At 36.4% G+C, this 16,444-nt stretch overlaps 1 protein-coding gene across 3 annotated transcripts in view; it reads right to left on the bottom strand.

Moving 5' to 3' along the window:
• Nucleotides 1-16,444, bottom strand: part of NKAIN2 (sodium/potassium transporting ATPase interacting 2) — a 576,006-nt gene that overhangs the window by 391,439 nt on the left and 168,123 nt on the right. Inside the window, exon 2 of one of the 3 annotated variants that reach the window (XM_068677540.1) lies at nt 7,160-7,227. The exons of 1 other annotated variant lie outside the window; for it this stretch is intronic. In XM_068677540.1, the coding sequence (XP_068533641.1) occupies nt 7,160-7,165 (6 nt within the window). In that variant the 5' untranslated portion in view covers nt 7,166-7,227. Of the gene's footprint in view, nt 1-3,511; nt 3,539-7,159; nt 7,228-16,444 lie in introns of those variants that run through there. One more of the 3 variants, XM_068677539.1, reaches the window with a different exon arrangement.

A 16,444-nucleotide genomic window follows, 5' to 3' on the forward strand; every position in this document is an offset into this window, starting at 1 on the left:
GTGAAAGGCTGCCCTCACCTCCCTTCTACTTAATGTTAATAGAAACATACCTAAATGTTTCCTGAGGCAAGTAATGAAATGAGGCAAGTAATGACCACGTAAACATGAGAGATCTAAATCAGAATTATTCAGATAAACCAGCTGAAGATATTAAATATTAAGTACTGTCTTAGTTTAAATCTTTTTTTCTACCTCTGAAGACTTCTAAGAAAGTCATGTATCAGCCTACCCTTATGCTGTGGAGAAGCAACTAATAAGATGCAGAGGAGATGTTTGCTTCTACATTCAAAGGAAAATGCTATACAAATTGTATACCTATTCTCAGGAACTGGTCTAGGATCCCATTCATGTTGGACCCTTTGCAGACTGTGAAGCTCCCTGTTGCCTTCCTCTCTTCTTTTCCCTGTCCTTACAGTCCTGTCTACATGGTGCCTGATTCCAGCCAGGGGTGGACCATGTTCCCCCTGTACAAGACAGCAGGGCCACAGGGACAGCTGGGACAATTACTTGGTTACACTACAAATTCAAGCCCACAAGAGGTGAAGAAAGCCTTGAACTCACGTCTTCTGATCAAGAGAGAAAACTAAATTATTTCCCTGCATCTGGCTGATTCCCATTTGCCTTTGCCAAAAGGCACTTGAGAAGTACTAATACTAGAGCCATTGCCAAACAAGGAAGTATTTCCTGACTATGACTTAAAGACAGTTTTGAATTCTGACCAATGTTTCTCTAGAGCTTAGGTCTCAGGACCTGAAATCTCACGCATACTGTCTTGAAAATGAAATAGACGTTATCCCAAAGAGTTGTTGTTGTTGTTTGTTTGTTTTAAACATATGAAGTTGTATTTACAGGTCTTAAATAAGAAACAAGCGATAAAGCCTTACCTACTGTAAATGACAGTAAAAGCCCAGTGAAGACAGGATGTGTTTACATGTGTTATTTTTATGTTCCCTTTTCTCAGTATTATGCTGTTAATAAAAATGCTTTAAATGTGAACATTCTATAGGAAGAATTTTAAAAATGGTAGATACGATTCTACGTTAACGCTTCTCTCAGAATCCAGAGCAAACATGTATTAACAAAGCCCAGCTCCAGACATGTTCAGGCACCATATAGACACATATTAAAGGAGCACCACATGATATCTGCTACTTAACCAAAATCCCAATATATAGAAGGTCAGCAGTGTTGACACCACCCAGCACCTACACTGCAGTAAACCACTGTGCTGTGCCATTGCTAAAAGCACTTTCTATTGATTTTTTTTGTTTGTTTGTTTTTTCTTAAGAAAAGGACATAAGAGTAGTAAGACAAATTTAGGCAACAGAAAGCTGAAGGAAATAGTCTGACACAGAAGTAATTCATGATGGAACACCAAGATAAAACACGACGTCTATAATACATCATGAGTCTGGAAATAAACAAGGAGGTTTTCTTCTATTTTTAAAAGTTTATAAGAAATTACAACTAATTGCTATAAAAGAAGTTATTAATCTTCCATGAAGCAAATATAGTAATAGACATAAATGATGCAGTATTCTATGCTGCCTTTATCAATAAGAAACTTGGAATTCTTTCTGCCCTTGATTGTATTCTTACTTCTCCTCCTGATTCCTGTCAGTGCTGACTATATGTATGTGAGCATACTTGGTCCACCTTGCCAAGGGAAGGAAAGGTGACAGATCAGTGGAAGCTGCTGAACTGTTAGTCTTGGTATGGACCATTAATGTGAGTCCAAAACATGTTTTATTTATGGGAATAAAGCATGTAATTTGCTGAAGCTTCACCTTCTAGCCAAATCAGCCTTTGGCCCCTCACAGCAAGAATATGGATGTTAATATACGTGTTAGTGTTGGATGGTCCTACAACATTAAAAAGTTAATTTTACATTAGCAAATGGTGCTGAACTTATGGTTCTGGAGGATAAAATCCTTTAAAATGGGTAAATAACTTGACGTTTATACAGTGCCTTTCATCCTGAAGATTTGCTACAACATGCTTATCAAACTGTACACATTCAGCAGCATTGAAATACAGCCAATTTGGTGTGCAGCCCAGTGCACAAGAAAGCAAGATGAGAAGGAAGTTACTTAACTAGGTACACCAGGGATAACTTATTTTTGAAACCTTTCCTGGGAAATGTTCCTAGGAGAAGGAACTGCACATTTCAAAGTTTCATCCCCAAAGCTATCACAAAAACAATGGCAAAACAGTTTTGCATGTTTCCTGTCTCAGACAGACAGGCAGAACTGTGTGAACAGAGACTGCTTTCTAACTTTACGTCTGGAGCACTAAGCGCTCATTTTATATCAAGATAGTGTCTAAACTACGGACCAACCTTTACAAGCCCTGGTGGTGCCATTCAGCTCATATTTGCTTACTAGTATAAAATATCTAATTTGAAATCTGTATCTTCAGTGGGCATGGGTAATTCCTGTTCTATGGCCCACTCAATACACAGCTTCTCAGCTAAAATTCTGTGAAAAGAAAGGCAGACTGTTGATTCCAGGCCTAAACTAGTAAAACTAAAAATACAATACTTTGATGTCATACTAACACAGAAAATATAACCTAATTTGATTCACACTGAACCTGCTGTAATTCCCACAAAGTTCATTTAAAAAAAAATATATATATTGCACAAAAATATGAATGTAAATATATGCATATATTAGCTATATAAACATGCACACACATTTAGTATGAGATACATTTTCAAGAAGTTATGAACATATACATGTAAAAGTAGATGTAATCCACAGACTGCCATGAATACAGTAAGGACAAATGCAAAATCTAAATAGGACCAAAATGTAGTCTGTCTGAATGATCAAAGATAAAGAATAGAACAAGTAAAGTGAAATTATGCAGTTGGTTGTTTAAGTATGTGCAGGAAATAAGACTGAATGGTTCCTGCTCCTGACCAGCTTCCACATTGGCTTATTTTTTTTTTTTCATCTTTATTTTGGCAATTGAATGAACTTCTTGGTGTCAATCTCATGTTTTCAAAAATGGAAACTATAAGTACAGCTGCCTGCACTAACATGTGAATAGTTTTTTGTTTTTTTTTTTATTTTCTCAAAGATCAACCTATGGTAATTTATTTTAGAGAATAACAAAAGAGTTTGGAGCTGTTGTAGAGGAACTGATAGCCATTCTCAGCAACATCTAGTTGCAGAAAGATGTTTCCCAGTCCACATACTACTTTACATTACCCCAACTTTTATGGCATTCCCTCTGAAATCTTGATGAGAACCGTGCTAAAGTTTCTCTGTTTTTGCTAAATGGACTGGATGGAGCATGCACAAATCAATATACTTTTTTGTATACTTTTGTATACTTTTTTTCCCTCAGCGATCCCTCCTTGACTACTGATCATGTGCATGAATGCCAGATTAAATATGATGAGTTTTCCTTGGCAAATGAATATGGACCAAAAATTTGTCAGTGCTTAAAACATATACGTTTTTTGTATTGTGAGGGGGGCAAGGAAGTAGGAAGCTGGACTTACGTTCAGGTCCATTCCCAACTCCAGGTGCTGTTTCTTCAACACCTCTAAGGAGAGAAATAAGCTCTGGGTAGGGACTTAGAATATCAAAGGTTATTTATAGCTATCTGATTAGCCAGTGAGGCTTCAGAGACAATACTTTACCTCCCTTCCTTCAATAAACCTCCCAGTCATTCATTAAAATTAATATACATTAAAAAATCCATTTAAATTACAAAGTTGAATTTGAGATGATAAGAATGAATCCAGCTGCATAATTTAAATGTAAAAGATATTAATATGGCTTTTAGGAGCTCAAGCAAGATAGCATTTATCTAATATTACCAAGAAAATTCTGTTTTTACTTGCAATCTTATTTATGTGTTACGAGCACGAGGAATTTCAGAAGTGTCATCACTTGGCAACTGACTATTTGATGTTCACATAAAATATGCTCAGCTTGAAAATTGTCTTAGCTACTTGAGAACAGAGAGGTCCAGCCATACTCCCCTCAAGAGATGTGTTGTCCTAATGTGAAAGCACCCAAACAGGATATCAAGTCTAGTTGTCACTAATGTAGCTGTTGTTGAAACCATCTGTGAACAGAACACACTCCAGAAAGCTTCTTTTGATGCTAAAAAAGCTATAAAAATGAAAGTCCGTCAAACTGAATTCTGCTTGGAAGCTTCAGCAGATGCTTCATCTGGGGAGTGCACTGCTACCAGAATTTTCAGACTCCCATGGTCAAGAAACAATTTGCAAGGGAAAACCAGAAAGCATATCAGCTCTACAAAATCTGGTCATCAGTGTCACAATGGGAAATGGTTTTGACAAACTGAAAATAGGACTTTAACTTTTTCAAGCTCTATGTCCTACAAATGGATACTGAGAGTTAGAAATCTGGTCCTGACTTAGTTTAGGAGTTGAACTTTGTGAATGATGATCATTTTTAAAAAGTGCATTTTGAAATTAAAAGTTTTAAGCTGCAAGTTGATTTTTTTATTTATTTTTTCATTCATAAAATGTAAGATATCTACTTTCTCAATGAATTATTTGGATGAAAAAGTCTGGAAATAGTTTCAGTCAAGTCATGTTCATTCTTCAATAGAAATATATATTTTTTAAATGCCTTGCTCCATAATGCAGCACTCTTTTCATGTTTTCACATGTGATAATTGTGACAGCACTTTATTAATAGCTTTCATGAAACCTAATTCAAGTAATTAGCTCTCTAGCTATTCTGTCAGTCAGTCTGTCTGCACCAGAGTTTATGACACCAGCAATAACAAGCAAAACTGACAAAGATGTACTTTGTTCTTCTGCACTGTTATTAAAGAATGTAAATGTACAATTTGCACAAAGGATATAAGCAGCAATAGATGATAATTAGATTTTGCCTCCAACAGTTCACCTTTTATTCAAATGTTATGACAACTAATTTGGCATCAAGGCAGCATAAATGCTTTCCTTTTTGGAGAGCACCATATGGATTTTGTATTCTCAGAAGATGAGGGAATGGCTAGGAGTATATCTCCAAGGTCACATGAACTTCTATAAACATTACACTGCAATGTTTCAAGGGAATGAGAACAAGAGCCCAGCTAATTAAATAAAACAAATGAATCCATAACTGACACATTAAGTGCATACAAGTGGATCAACTTTGCCAGATGCTGAATGATTTTCATCAACGACATGATCAGTTTCAAATCTCGTATCATTTTGCAGCTAAGATTTTAAAATTTGAATCCAGAAGAATAAAATCAATGTTTTTTTTTTTTTTTTTTCTGAACTCTTAATTTACTTTTGCCTTATGGCAATAAAAAAAAAAAATATTACTTTAAGAAAATACCCTGTTACATTATGCAACATCAAAAGAGCTTTGCAGATGCCAGAAGGCAATTACCTTCCCTAACACCCTCTTCACCAAAATATAGTCACCAACTTCAAAAAGAAAGGTCTGAAAATATTTGTAATCACTTTCTTATTTTGTCCTCCTCCCAAAACATCAATTTTGGAGAAAAAAATCTAACATGGCAATATCTTCTACTGAAGCAGAATAACATTCAGAGGAGAACTACAGTATCATGGGAGAACAAAACAAAAAGTACAAACCAATCACAAACGCAGATGTCATAGAAATGACAACAACTGCAACATTATTTATTGGGGTGAAAAACAGAATTTTTACCACAAATTCAAAATTTAGGAAGAAGTGAAGATGGATTAGCAAAGCATAGTATGAGTAGTAGTATAGTATCAGTATAATATGGACACAAAAAATGGAAATGAAACCCTACACTAGCTCTGGTAAAGAAAGTATTGAAGTCTATGAGGCAGTGGCAGGACTCAATCCTGGGTATTGTATACACTTTTGGTCAGTCATGTTCACAAAAGGTGGGGCATTTTTTCTTGTTGTTTTGTTCTTGTTATTGTTTTTAATTTCTAACATTGAAACATTTGTAATAAATGAAATTAGGCTAATATACCTTACCAATGATAGAATAATATGGTGAAGTACTATAATGACAGGCAGCTTTCCATTTCTATTGAAAAACTTTTGTGTAGCTAACATTTTGTATTGTTATACTGATCTCCCTGCTCCCCTCATCCCCCCCTCGCTCTACCAAGTATACTTCCAAGTATATCTTGAACTATATTTCTCCTGCATCTACCTGAAGATATGTGACTGCCTTATCAAGAAAACTTGTTCTAAAGGAAATTTTTGGATAGATTCTGAACACAGAACTGGTGTTTACTCATATGGGACTAAGTAGGTAGGTCCAGATTACAGCTACACAACAGTGAAATAAAAGCTTCCTGAATTAGAGCATTAGTCAACACTCACATACAGCTCAAGTGCTTTGTCACAGGCAGAATCAGGTGGACAAGAAAGCATCCACCTGCACACCTGCAGATGAATGCTTTTTAATTCTGGCTCTCAATATTAAGTATTTCTCCCACAAATGAAACAGTTGTTTTAAGTTAAACTTCAACATGGAAATATAGCACTGTTACATTAAACTTACTTAATTATACCCAATACTGCAGTAAGTACAAGTTAGAAGAGGGATTTCTAGTCTTAACAGCTCTGAAGGGCCTATATTGCAATACAGAGCAGAACATTAAGAATACTTCCCTTTGGAGATCTAGTATCATGAGTAAAAGGAACACAGCTTGCCATGCAAACTTATCTTGTATTTAGAGTTCAAGGAAAGCAGACCCAGGTTCTTCACAAATTCACTGCTGATAAAAAATCAGCAAAAAAATAAATTAAAAAAAAAAAAAAAGTGGGGGTGTGGATAGTAAACCCAGTGATTCTCACTGGGACATGTGTTAAAATCTTGGCAACAGACAATCAGACAATCAAACCCTGCACAAATACAGTAAACGCAAAGTAAACACAAAGAACATTTTCTGCATGGTAAAGATTTATAAACAGAGACACTATTCCTGCTTCTTGCAACTACATCTGTTTTCAGCTTATTCTGCTTATTTAAAGAAATACCACTAATGTTTTCAAACCTAATAGAATTTAAAAATAACAGCTCTGGGAAGTTGATCAACAGTATCAACCCACATAGATATCACTCTAAGAATCTCTTCCTTTCAGACTATCTCTTTGATATGGATAGTACTTAACTCCTCAAAGTGACTCCTCAAAGACACTACCTTCATAGGCTTCACTGGTGACAGGCTGGAATCCTTCAATGAAACAAATCATTGTGTGATGATATCTTCTGTCAAAGAAAAAAACAGCAACAGGAAATATCATGTGCAAAGTTAAATAGCACTGTTGAAGAAAAATTTTGGAAAAGAGAAAAAAAAAAAAAAAAGAAACTCCACTAAAAAAAATGTAAACACTTACATCAAGAGTAACTTCTAAAAAATACACACAGCTATCCAAAACAAATCTTTTGACAGGAAGGACACATAGAATCATAGAATCATTCAGGTTGGAAAAGTCCTCTAAAATCACCTAGTCCAATCTTTAACCTAGTACTGACAAGTCCGCCACTAAAACATGCTTTTGAAGTTCTACATCTACATGAATTAAACATAATTCATACACAATAATGCAACCAGCCTTTACTATCTTTTCTCTTAAGAAAGATTACTACATGGTTAGACCAAAGCTGGTGGAAGAAGCAGAACTTCCTTTAAGATTAATATTCAGGAAAAAAATATATATGACTGAACAGAACACTGAACACCTCAGTACAACTATCATATTCAGAATTATGCTGAGATATCCAATAGTAGCTAATGACATTAAAATATTTAAGAACTCTAATCCTGAGAGATATGAAGCAATAGCTAAAATGCATTCATTAAACACATCACCGATGGTGTATGATATAGACCTTGGGGAAAAATAAACCTGATACAAATGAACTTGCTCCTTAGATTTAATATGCATATGCCTATGAGATCCTCTTCTACTCAATGTTATTTTCAAGATGTGAACTTTATACCTTTAAAAGGCTTATGCGGAACTTACACCACAAACACAACATATATACTTTAATATATACTATATACTTTAAAAGATATGACAAGCAAAATGAACTAGAGCAATTACATACCTAGATCTGTGCTAATATTGTAAAATATTATTAGAAAACTAATAATATTGGAATAATATTTCCAATTATAATCAGAAAATTATGTCATGCCATAGATGGAAACAATCACAAATAAGATGCTTATATGATATTTGTAGCTATATTGATATAAATATTGCACATGCCAAAGAGAAGTAACCTCTAACTACTTCTGTCTATAGATACAGTCTGATTTAGCACACCAAGAACAAATCTGTATTTCATCTGGTGTTGTCACCTTACTGAATAGATTTTTATGGAAAAATTTAAGGGAAAAAAATGAATATAACATATTACAAAAATACCATGTAGCACTATGAATCACCCCAGCAAAATAATAAGAAACTGTCCATTATGAAGGCAATCATGATATTTTCAAAACCAGTAATTAAACAGAAGGGTTTCCTAAATATCTGTCTGGCAGGACTGGCAAAACAAGGAAGAAGGTGGTATGGCAAGAGGAATGCATGCTGCACAGGATGCATCTACATAATCCACTTAATGCACGGTAACACTTCTTTTCACTTGCAAATTGCTACAGAAATGCATTACATTCCATCTGTATTTTAGTTGTGTTATGAACTCAACTGCACTTTGAAATGTACTTTAAATGAGATTGACGTGCACTTGAAAAGTTTCTTTTTCTGCAGGTGAAACCAAGGCTGAAGTAGTAAGACAGGGTAGAATATCTCACATGCTATTTGTATACAGGGTGCCTTCCTTGGAAGTCCTCTCAGAGGTCCTCCAGAAGTGTACTCACCACACATGCATGAACTTCTGTTAGTAACAGTGTAGGCAATGGGGATGGTCATCTGGAATGGCCATACAGAAATCTGCTTTGAATTGTCTGTTTGATACAGATTAATCTTAAATACCTAAGTCTACCAACTAGCATCAACTTCATTGCTAGTAAACGTAAACTATAGATACATACTCCCAGAACAGTAACAGAACATGGCATATTAAAATGCTGTCTTTTTTTCTTCATGCTGCACCAGTCACTACTGTAGATATAAATTATAGAAATTGGCATGACAGGAAATAGGACATGCATGGCTCCGTTAACTAATAAAAAAGATATGACTTAATTTATGTCAATGATTTCCAAAAAGCAAACATTACTTTTGCCAGTTGTTGTTTTCACCACTAACCATAACTGCTCTGAGATTTGGTGCTGTGATAAATCAGATTTCTCTTCAGTGATTTCATTATCACTGGCCTTTCTGAGGAATGGGTGATCAATTTCATTCAATCCTCTTCATTTGAACTTGTACTATTCTTCATCCAGGCATCCCTGAACAATTGTCTCACTCATCTCATCTCATCTCAAATCCAAATTTGCTGACTCAGATACTAGTTGATAAGATCTCCTCTCAGACAGTTCTCCTTGTGAAAGTAAACACTGACCATTTTTTTCTGGACATACAAGTCTAAACATTTCTTTCTAAAATCTATGTTTAAAAGTTTTCATTAAAAATAAATGAATAAATTTAATAAAGAAATAAATAAATAATAAAAAAAAGTCTTGTCCTGTTGCAATTGTCTCCAAAAGATAAACTTCAATATGAAATTTGAACTCTCCCTGATAAATTTGCCAGAACTTTCTTTACTGTGTTGGGTAATAACTGAGCCTATATACCAAATTTTCAACCCAAACAAAACTCCCTTTCCACCATAGCACTATTGTGTTTTTGTTGTTGGTCATGGTGGTTTGTTTTTTTCTTGCTTTGTTTCAGATATTAACTGAAAATCTGTACTGTTTTCCCATGATGTCCAGACCTCCTATGAATTACAAGTTTTCATTTGTCATGTTATGAAACAATGAATTTATCATCGTCTGTGTACCTCATATTACCTGGAATTCCATGTACCTCAAATTAGTGGAAAATCTTGAAGCCTTATCTAAATTCTTCTACCAACTTTATCATTACCATCTGTGTTCAAGAAATGAAGTGGTATTGTGCATCCTGTTTTTACCTTTTTACTGACTGAAACTATTTAGATAACATTGCTGCCACTTTTTTAGGTATCTTAAATTAAGGTTTATCTGATTCTCAAAGGACGCATTTTAAGCCCTAAGCATTTTTATTATTCTGTATAGGAAGAAATCTCCTGAACAAAAGATGGTATTTTATAGTGCGCGCGTGCACGCACACACACACGCACGCACACACACACACACACACACACAAAAAAAAAAAAAAGATTTTATTATTACAGATGAAGGACTCCATGACAGAGGTTAGTTGGACTCGATGATCTTGAGGTCTCTTCCAACCTAGCCAATTCTGTGATTCTGTGACGTATGAACATACTGGTGACCATAGCAAAAAATGTTGAGTATGCAACGTCTAAAGGACGTTGAGATTATACAGAACCAGAAAGAACCAGAAAATTTTGTACAGGAACTTTGAAGGATTTTATCCTACCATCACATATATAATAAGCGAGCATTACTGACTACCAAATCATGTAAAGATGCAAAGCTTTTGAATGCCATCTCCTACACTTCATATTGATATCTGTGAATGATATTCAATTAATTCAGCTGTGTTTAAAAATAATTAATGATGCTCCTTTTCTGAAGTATGGATGGAACTACTTTAAAAGATTTTAAATCATTAAAACTTGCCTACATAGGTGCATAGGTAGATTCAGGTACCTTAAATGCACAGTGACTTTGATCTGTTACAGATTGTAGTTTTTTGTTTGTTTGTTTTCCTACATCACTGCAAGTGCAGTCTGTTTAGGTACAAAGAGAAAATAAAGACTCTTTAGAGGTTATAAAGATGTTTATGAAAACATGTAGAAACATCAATTCACAGAAATAAAGCAATCCTGAAGCCTTAGAAAGGAATCTCCCTCAGCCCCTGCATTGAAATATTTACCATCTGATTAGATTTCACTTCTTCCTCAGCTGTAATCTTTGTTTGGACCTTCCTGGGTCAATCCATTTAACTCTCAACACTACCACCTCTTCCAGAAAATGCTTTTAATTACAAAAACAACAGCATCAGCTTGAGCATAAATCCTCTCTTTATCCACTTTCTATCTGGTTACATACATTATCTTGCCATCTCACTGTAGAGAAGGTCAGGAGAAGTAAGAGTAACGTTTTTTGTTGTACCACAATTTTCATTGACCAATATGCTTTCTTGATGTTTGAGATTTCAAAGCAGAAATACTAAATATATCCGGTAAACTATACTGGAACTTCCCAGGTACTGTGAATTCAAATTTTAAAATGATCACCTTATTTCGTTCTGCTCACACTGAAGAGTGATTTTACTTTGAATCACATTTTAAGGGAGAAAAAACAAACAAACAAAAAGTTTAACTACTAAAGTGAATGCTATTACATTAATCCTCTTGTCAGCATTTTGTTTTCCAAAAACAACTACTGGAGAAGAATACTCTATTTATAGACTATATTTTAAAACAATGTTGTCTCAATCAACTTGAATAATCAACTTGAATACTTCAAAATTTAATAAATCTGTCTTATTTTGCTCGTGTAATCACTAATAAGCAATTTTCTGCATTACTCACTCTTATGTTTTTACTGCAAGGGTCACAATTTGGGATGTTTAACTTTAAATGCCGCAGATTACATGAACTTCTATAAGAAAAAATTAAATTTTTATTCCAGTTGACCAGTGACAAAAAATCAGAATAAAATAAAATTAAAAAAAAAAAATAAATCCACCAATCTTTAGTCTATATACTTCACTTTACAACCCACGCTTCTAATAATTCCTTGTTAAAAAAAAAAAACATGGTTTTCAGAATCATGCTCAGGATTTTACATGATTTATTCTAGCTAGCAATACAGAATTGATGAAAATTTAGAATTCTTTGGCTGGAGTTTTGTGGTGTAATTGCCTGAAGTAACTAGGAAAATAAAACTAACATTCACATTTTTAAGGAAAAGGTACAGCATTGAAGAGGCTTTCAGGGTAGGGCATAACTGCATTACATGAGCATTCCCTAGGCTCCCAACCTTAGATGCTATTGCACTGAGGAAACTTGGTGTGCTAGCCCTAAGGAACATCACGGAGCGTAGAGTGGAGTGGAGACACCACGGCTAGGCTCTGTAATCAGGTGGGGCCTTGATTGTTCTTGTGCACAAAGCTGCACTTTTTGCCACCCTGAGCCAAAGACCTGCCATGTTTTAACAAATGCTGTACCCTAGTGTACTTTTTGCTCATTATAATATCATTATAATACCAAAACACACCTCCATCCCAAAAGCTACCCACCTCCAAGGTGCAACCACCCCTCACTGAGCATGCGCCCTGAATTTCTCGGAGCCTATTACTTTAAATGGAGGCGGGAAATCTTTACACCAATCATAACTAAGATATGCTTGACTAGAGCCACTCAAGCTCCACCTAAAAGATAGAAAATAATATAAATTGGCCCAAGAGAGAGGGGATGTTGGGGAAGATACCATCCAGAGGACATACAACATCCTTAGGACCTCCTGACTCCTGGGATCAGTCGACGGGCTGAGCCTCTCTTCCCCCCCATTGGGACACCTTTGGGTGAGATCTGAATATTTGCTTATAAATCTCTATAGAGTCTTTGATCCTTTTAATGAGTTTTATTTCTAGGCTGCGCACCTGTAACATCTATAACATCTGTAATACCTGTAACATCTATAACATCTGTAACACCTATAACCCCTATAACACCTGTGTATTTCATGCATACTAGCTTGCTTTTGCAGTCACTATCGCTGGCAATCCAAAAGAACCTGATTATCTGTTGCTGTAATAAACCATACTTGATTGCATTGTGATAGCTCTCATTAATGCAACTAGGGTGAGGGTGGTTATCCGTGATAGTTCAGTGTTCTGAATCTAACCAGACCCCCAGACAGTTAACGTGTTTTTGGTGAATGTCCGACTGGTTCAGTACTCTGAATATGACCAGGCCCGTAATAGTTAATCAGCTACACCCCTTAACGCGACAAGTTTATAGGCAATTTCCATGTAATATTCTGAAAATTGTTGTCTTAATTTTTAGATCAGTTTACTAAAGCCAATTCTGCTGGCCCTTACACTATGAGCTATACTGGATTTATGTGGCAAGGTTTTGGGAGCAGTGGGCTGCACGGGTGGCCTCCATGAGAAAAATCCAGCAGCTGCCCCATGTTAGATAAGGACCAGTTTCAGATGGCTCCAAGAGGAACCCACTGCTGGCAAGAGCTGTACCAATAAATAATGTTGTCTGTGCCTCTGTGAGAGTAGATTTAAGAAAGGAAAAAAATAAAATTAAAAATAAATAAATAAAAAAAATAAACATAAATAAATGCTTTGACACAGCAGCTGGGAGAGCGGAGTATGAAACAGCTCTACAGACACCAAGGTCAGTGCAGAAGGAGGCAGCAGAAGACTTTCCGTTCCAGGCACCAGAGCAGAAGTTCCCCTGTGGCCTGTGGAGAGGCACCCCTGGTGGAGGCACCCCTTGCAGCCCATGGATCACACAGAAGAGCAGATCTCCACACTGCAGCCCATGGAGGAGCCCCCAGTGGAGCCGATGGATGTGGCCTGAAGGAGGCTGTGGCCCATGGAGAGCAGGAGCAGGAGGTCTGAGGGAAGCTGCTGCCTGTGGGGGACCTGTGCTGGAGCAGTGTGCTCCTGGAGGATGGACCCAGTGGTACGGAGCCAAGTGGGAGCAGTTCTTGAAGAGCTGCTGCCTGTGGACAGTCCCCACAGGATCAGTTCAGGAAAGACAGCACCCCTTGGGAGGGACCCCACATGGAGCAGGGGCAGGGAGTGACTGTGAAGGAGCAGCGGAGACAAAGCATTAGGGACTGACCACAGTCCCTATTGCCTATTCCCCTGCGCAGCTCAGAAGTGGATGTAGAAGGGGGTAAGTAAGGGGAAGTTATTTTCTGTTTGCTTTTAGTTTCTCACTGCTCTTGTCTGCTAGTGATAGACAATAAATTATATTAATCTCCCTATGTTGAGTCTGTTTTGCCTGTGACAATAATTATTGAGTGATCTCCCTGTCCTTATCTCAACCATGGAACCCTTTCCATTGTATTTTCTCCCTCTTTCTCTTTGAGGAGGGGGAGTGAGAAAATGGTTATGGTGGAGCTCAGATGCCCAGCAAGGTAAAACCACCATATGAACAAAATATCAAGGTACCATTTAAAGTACTCAAAATTATTCCAAATTGCAGGATTTGGTGGATTCAATAGAATATGCAGGGATGAATTTATGGACTGTCCCATAATTTGCATGTTTTGTGAAGGTTTCAAAAATTGTATGTTTTCCTCCTATAATTGAACAGCATATTCTTCTTAGTACATAATTCTTTTCCCAATATTAAAAATATAAAATATAAAATATAAAATATATTAGAGGTTGAAGCTACCAGCCATCCACATGAAAAAGGCAACCTGTAAGCATCTGATCTGGGATGTGACATGAGGTAAAGATAACTATAGTCTGACTTGCTTTAATCCTTGAAGGAAGCTTTTTGTGGTGTTTTTTGGTTGGGTTGTACCCTCTCCTGGATGGGAAAAATATACCAAAGATAGTAGAATTTATTATTAGCCTTAATCTCCATGACTGTGTAATATTATGTGAGTCTGAGACACCTAGGAGGAACTATAGCTTTTCATCCTAATGCATCATAATGCAATGTCTTTGGACAAACGCTGATGTTTGTGTTCAAATAAAATATGTTATACTAAAAATAGGAACACTGTGCAGCTAATGTCATCACTTCTCTACTGGAAAGCTGACCTAAAAGATTACATACTTCATCACCCTTTTGACAGAGTAACCACACTGATGTAACTTGACAGCTAGTGTCATGAAAGGGAAAAGATCACCATCAACACATTTAATTTTTCATAGCTCTGCTTAAGTCATCCATAGGATTCAATATATCTGAGGATATGGGGGACTGTTTTCTTAAATATTGTGCTCTGATCAGTATTTTGCACTCTACTTGTGATTCAGGTCCCCGCTGAGTGAATGCAAATAAAGCAACATTCAAGTTTAGTCATGGTAGCGCTTTTCAATAAAGAGTAGCTGGGATGGTTTTGAACTAGACAAAACTCAGCAAGAATAGAAAGTGCTAACAGCTTCTTGCCAAGGGAATTTTCATGGCACAGTTATTTTGGTCTCTTTATTTAAGACTGAAATATCTTTTTTGCTAGCTGCCTAATGCTCTACATCTTCTTTAGAAAGCTTAATTTCTGCCAAAATACATATACCATTTTCCAGCTTAAAGTGTCTCTGAATTATTAGAGCAAGATACAGTTTCAAAAGGTGACAGAATGTCTTTACTAACAAAACTATAGCTCTCTGTCTTTTGTGGTATTATTCACCTCTCTCAATGCTTTGCAGTTGGAAAGAGCACAAGGGAACTCTTCGACCCTGTGCACGTCTGCAGGTTTGGAGCAGGACACACTGCCTCTATTAGAGCTCAGTGTGTGGGAGGTGAAGGTTTCTGTATGCAAGTAAAATGTACAGTTCTTTCTGGCTTTACCCTCTGAAGCTTTATACGGATGTTACATTTTCCTGGTTTTAGCTCAATTGCCATTCAGCAAATGCAACCTCACTAGTTTTGTAGCGTGTGGGAGTCAGCATGTGTACCTTATCTTGTCTTTCTATCACATACAAGGAAGATATTTTTAGCCTTCAGCACCTAATTAAAAAAGGTGAGGCTGACATCTTCTTCCATGCCTGTGCTAGTGGCATAGAGCATTGCAAATGACTCTCTGCTGGGCAGAGGAAAGGTGAGCTTTGTCTATTTTTTTGCTTCAATTACAGTCCCATGCTGGCAGCCAATTTATTCCAGTCACCGGACCCCTTGTTTTCCTACATCCAGTCCCTGGTTACAGACACCATAAGCTCTGCTGATCCGTGGCAAGAGCAACATGAAGATGAAACTTAGCCCTAAATGTTGAGAAAGAGGGATTAATGGCTAGGCATCAGGGGGATCGGAGGGGACTTTAATTACAACCCTCATACCCACAGAGTTTAACTCTAGCAATGCTGCATAATTCTGACATTCAGCCACATCAAAGTTTTATGATTAAGAAACACTGTTTTTGTTCCATACACATAGCTGAAGATTTTAATTAAGAAGTATAGGTTTACATGTATTTCCACTCCCAATTGCTCAAGAAGATAACTTTTGCCAGATAATTTCTGAAAACAGTCCTTGTAGCTTATTTTTATCCCTATATTTAATTAAGCCTATTTTTTACTTTGTTTTACCTCTCACTTTCTTAATATGCACAGTTATATTTTAACTAATGAAAATAATAGATTAATAATAACTACTCTTACTACAATGTTTTAGAAATTATTTGAAATGTTTAAGATCT

The sequence above is a fragment of the Anas acuta genome, chromosome 3, assembly GCF_963932015.1.
Source record: "Anas acuta chromosome 3, bAnaAcu1.1, whole genome shotgun sequence".
In the NCBI taxonomy this organism is placed as follows: domain Eukaryota; kingdom Metazoa; phylum Chordata; class Aves; order Anseriformes; family Anatidae; genus Anas; species Anas acuta.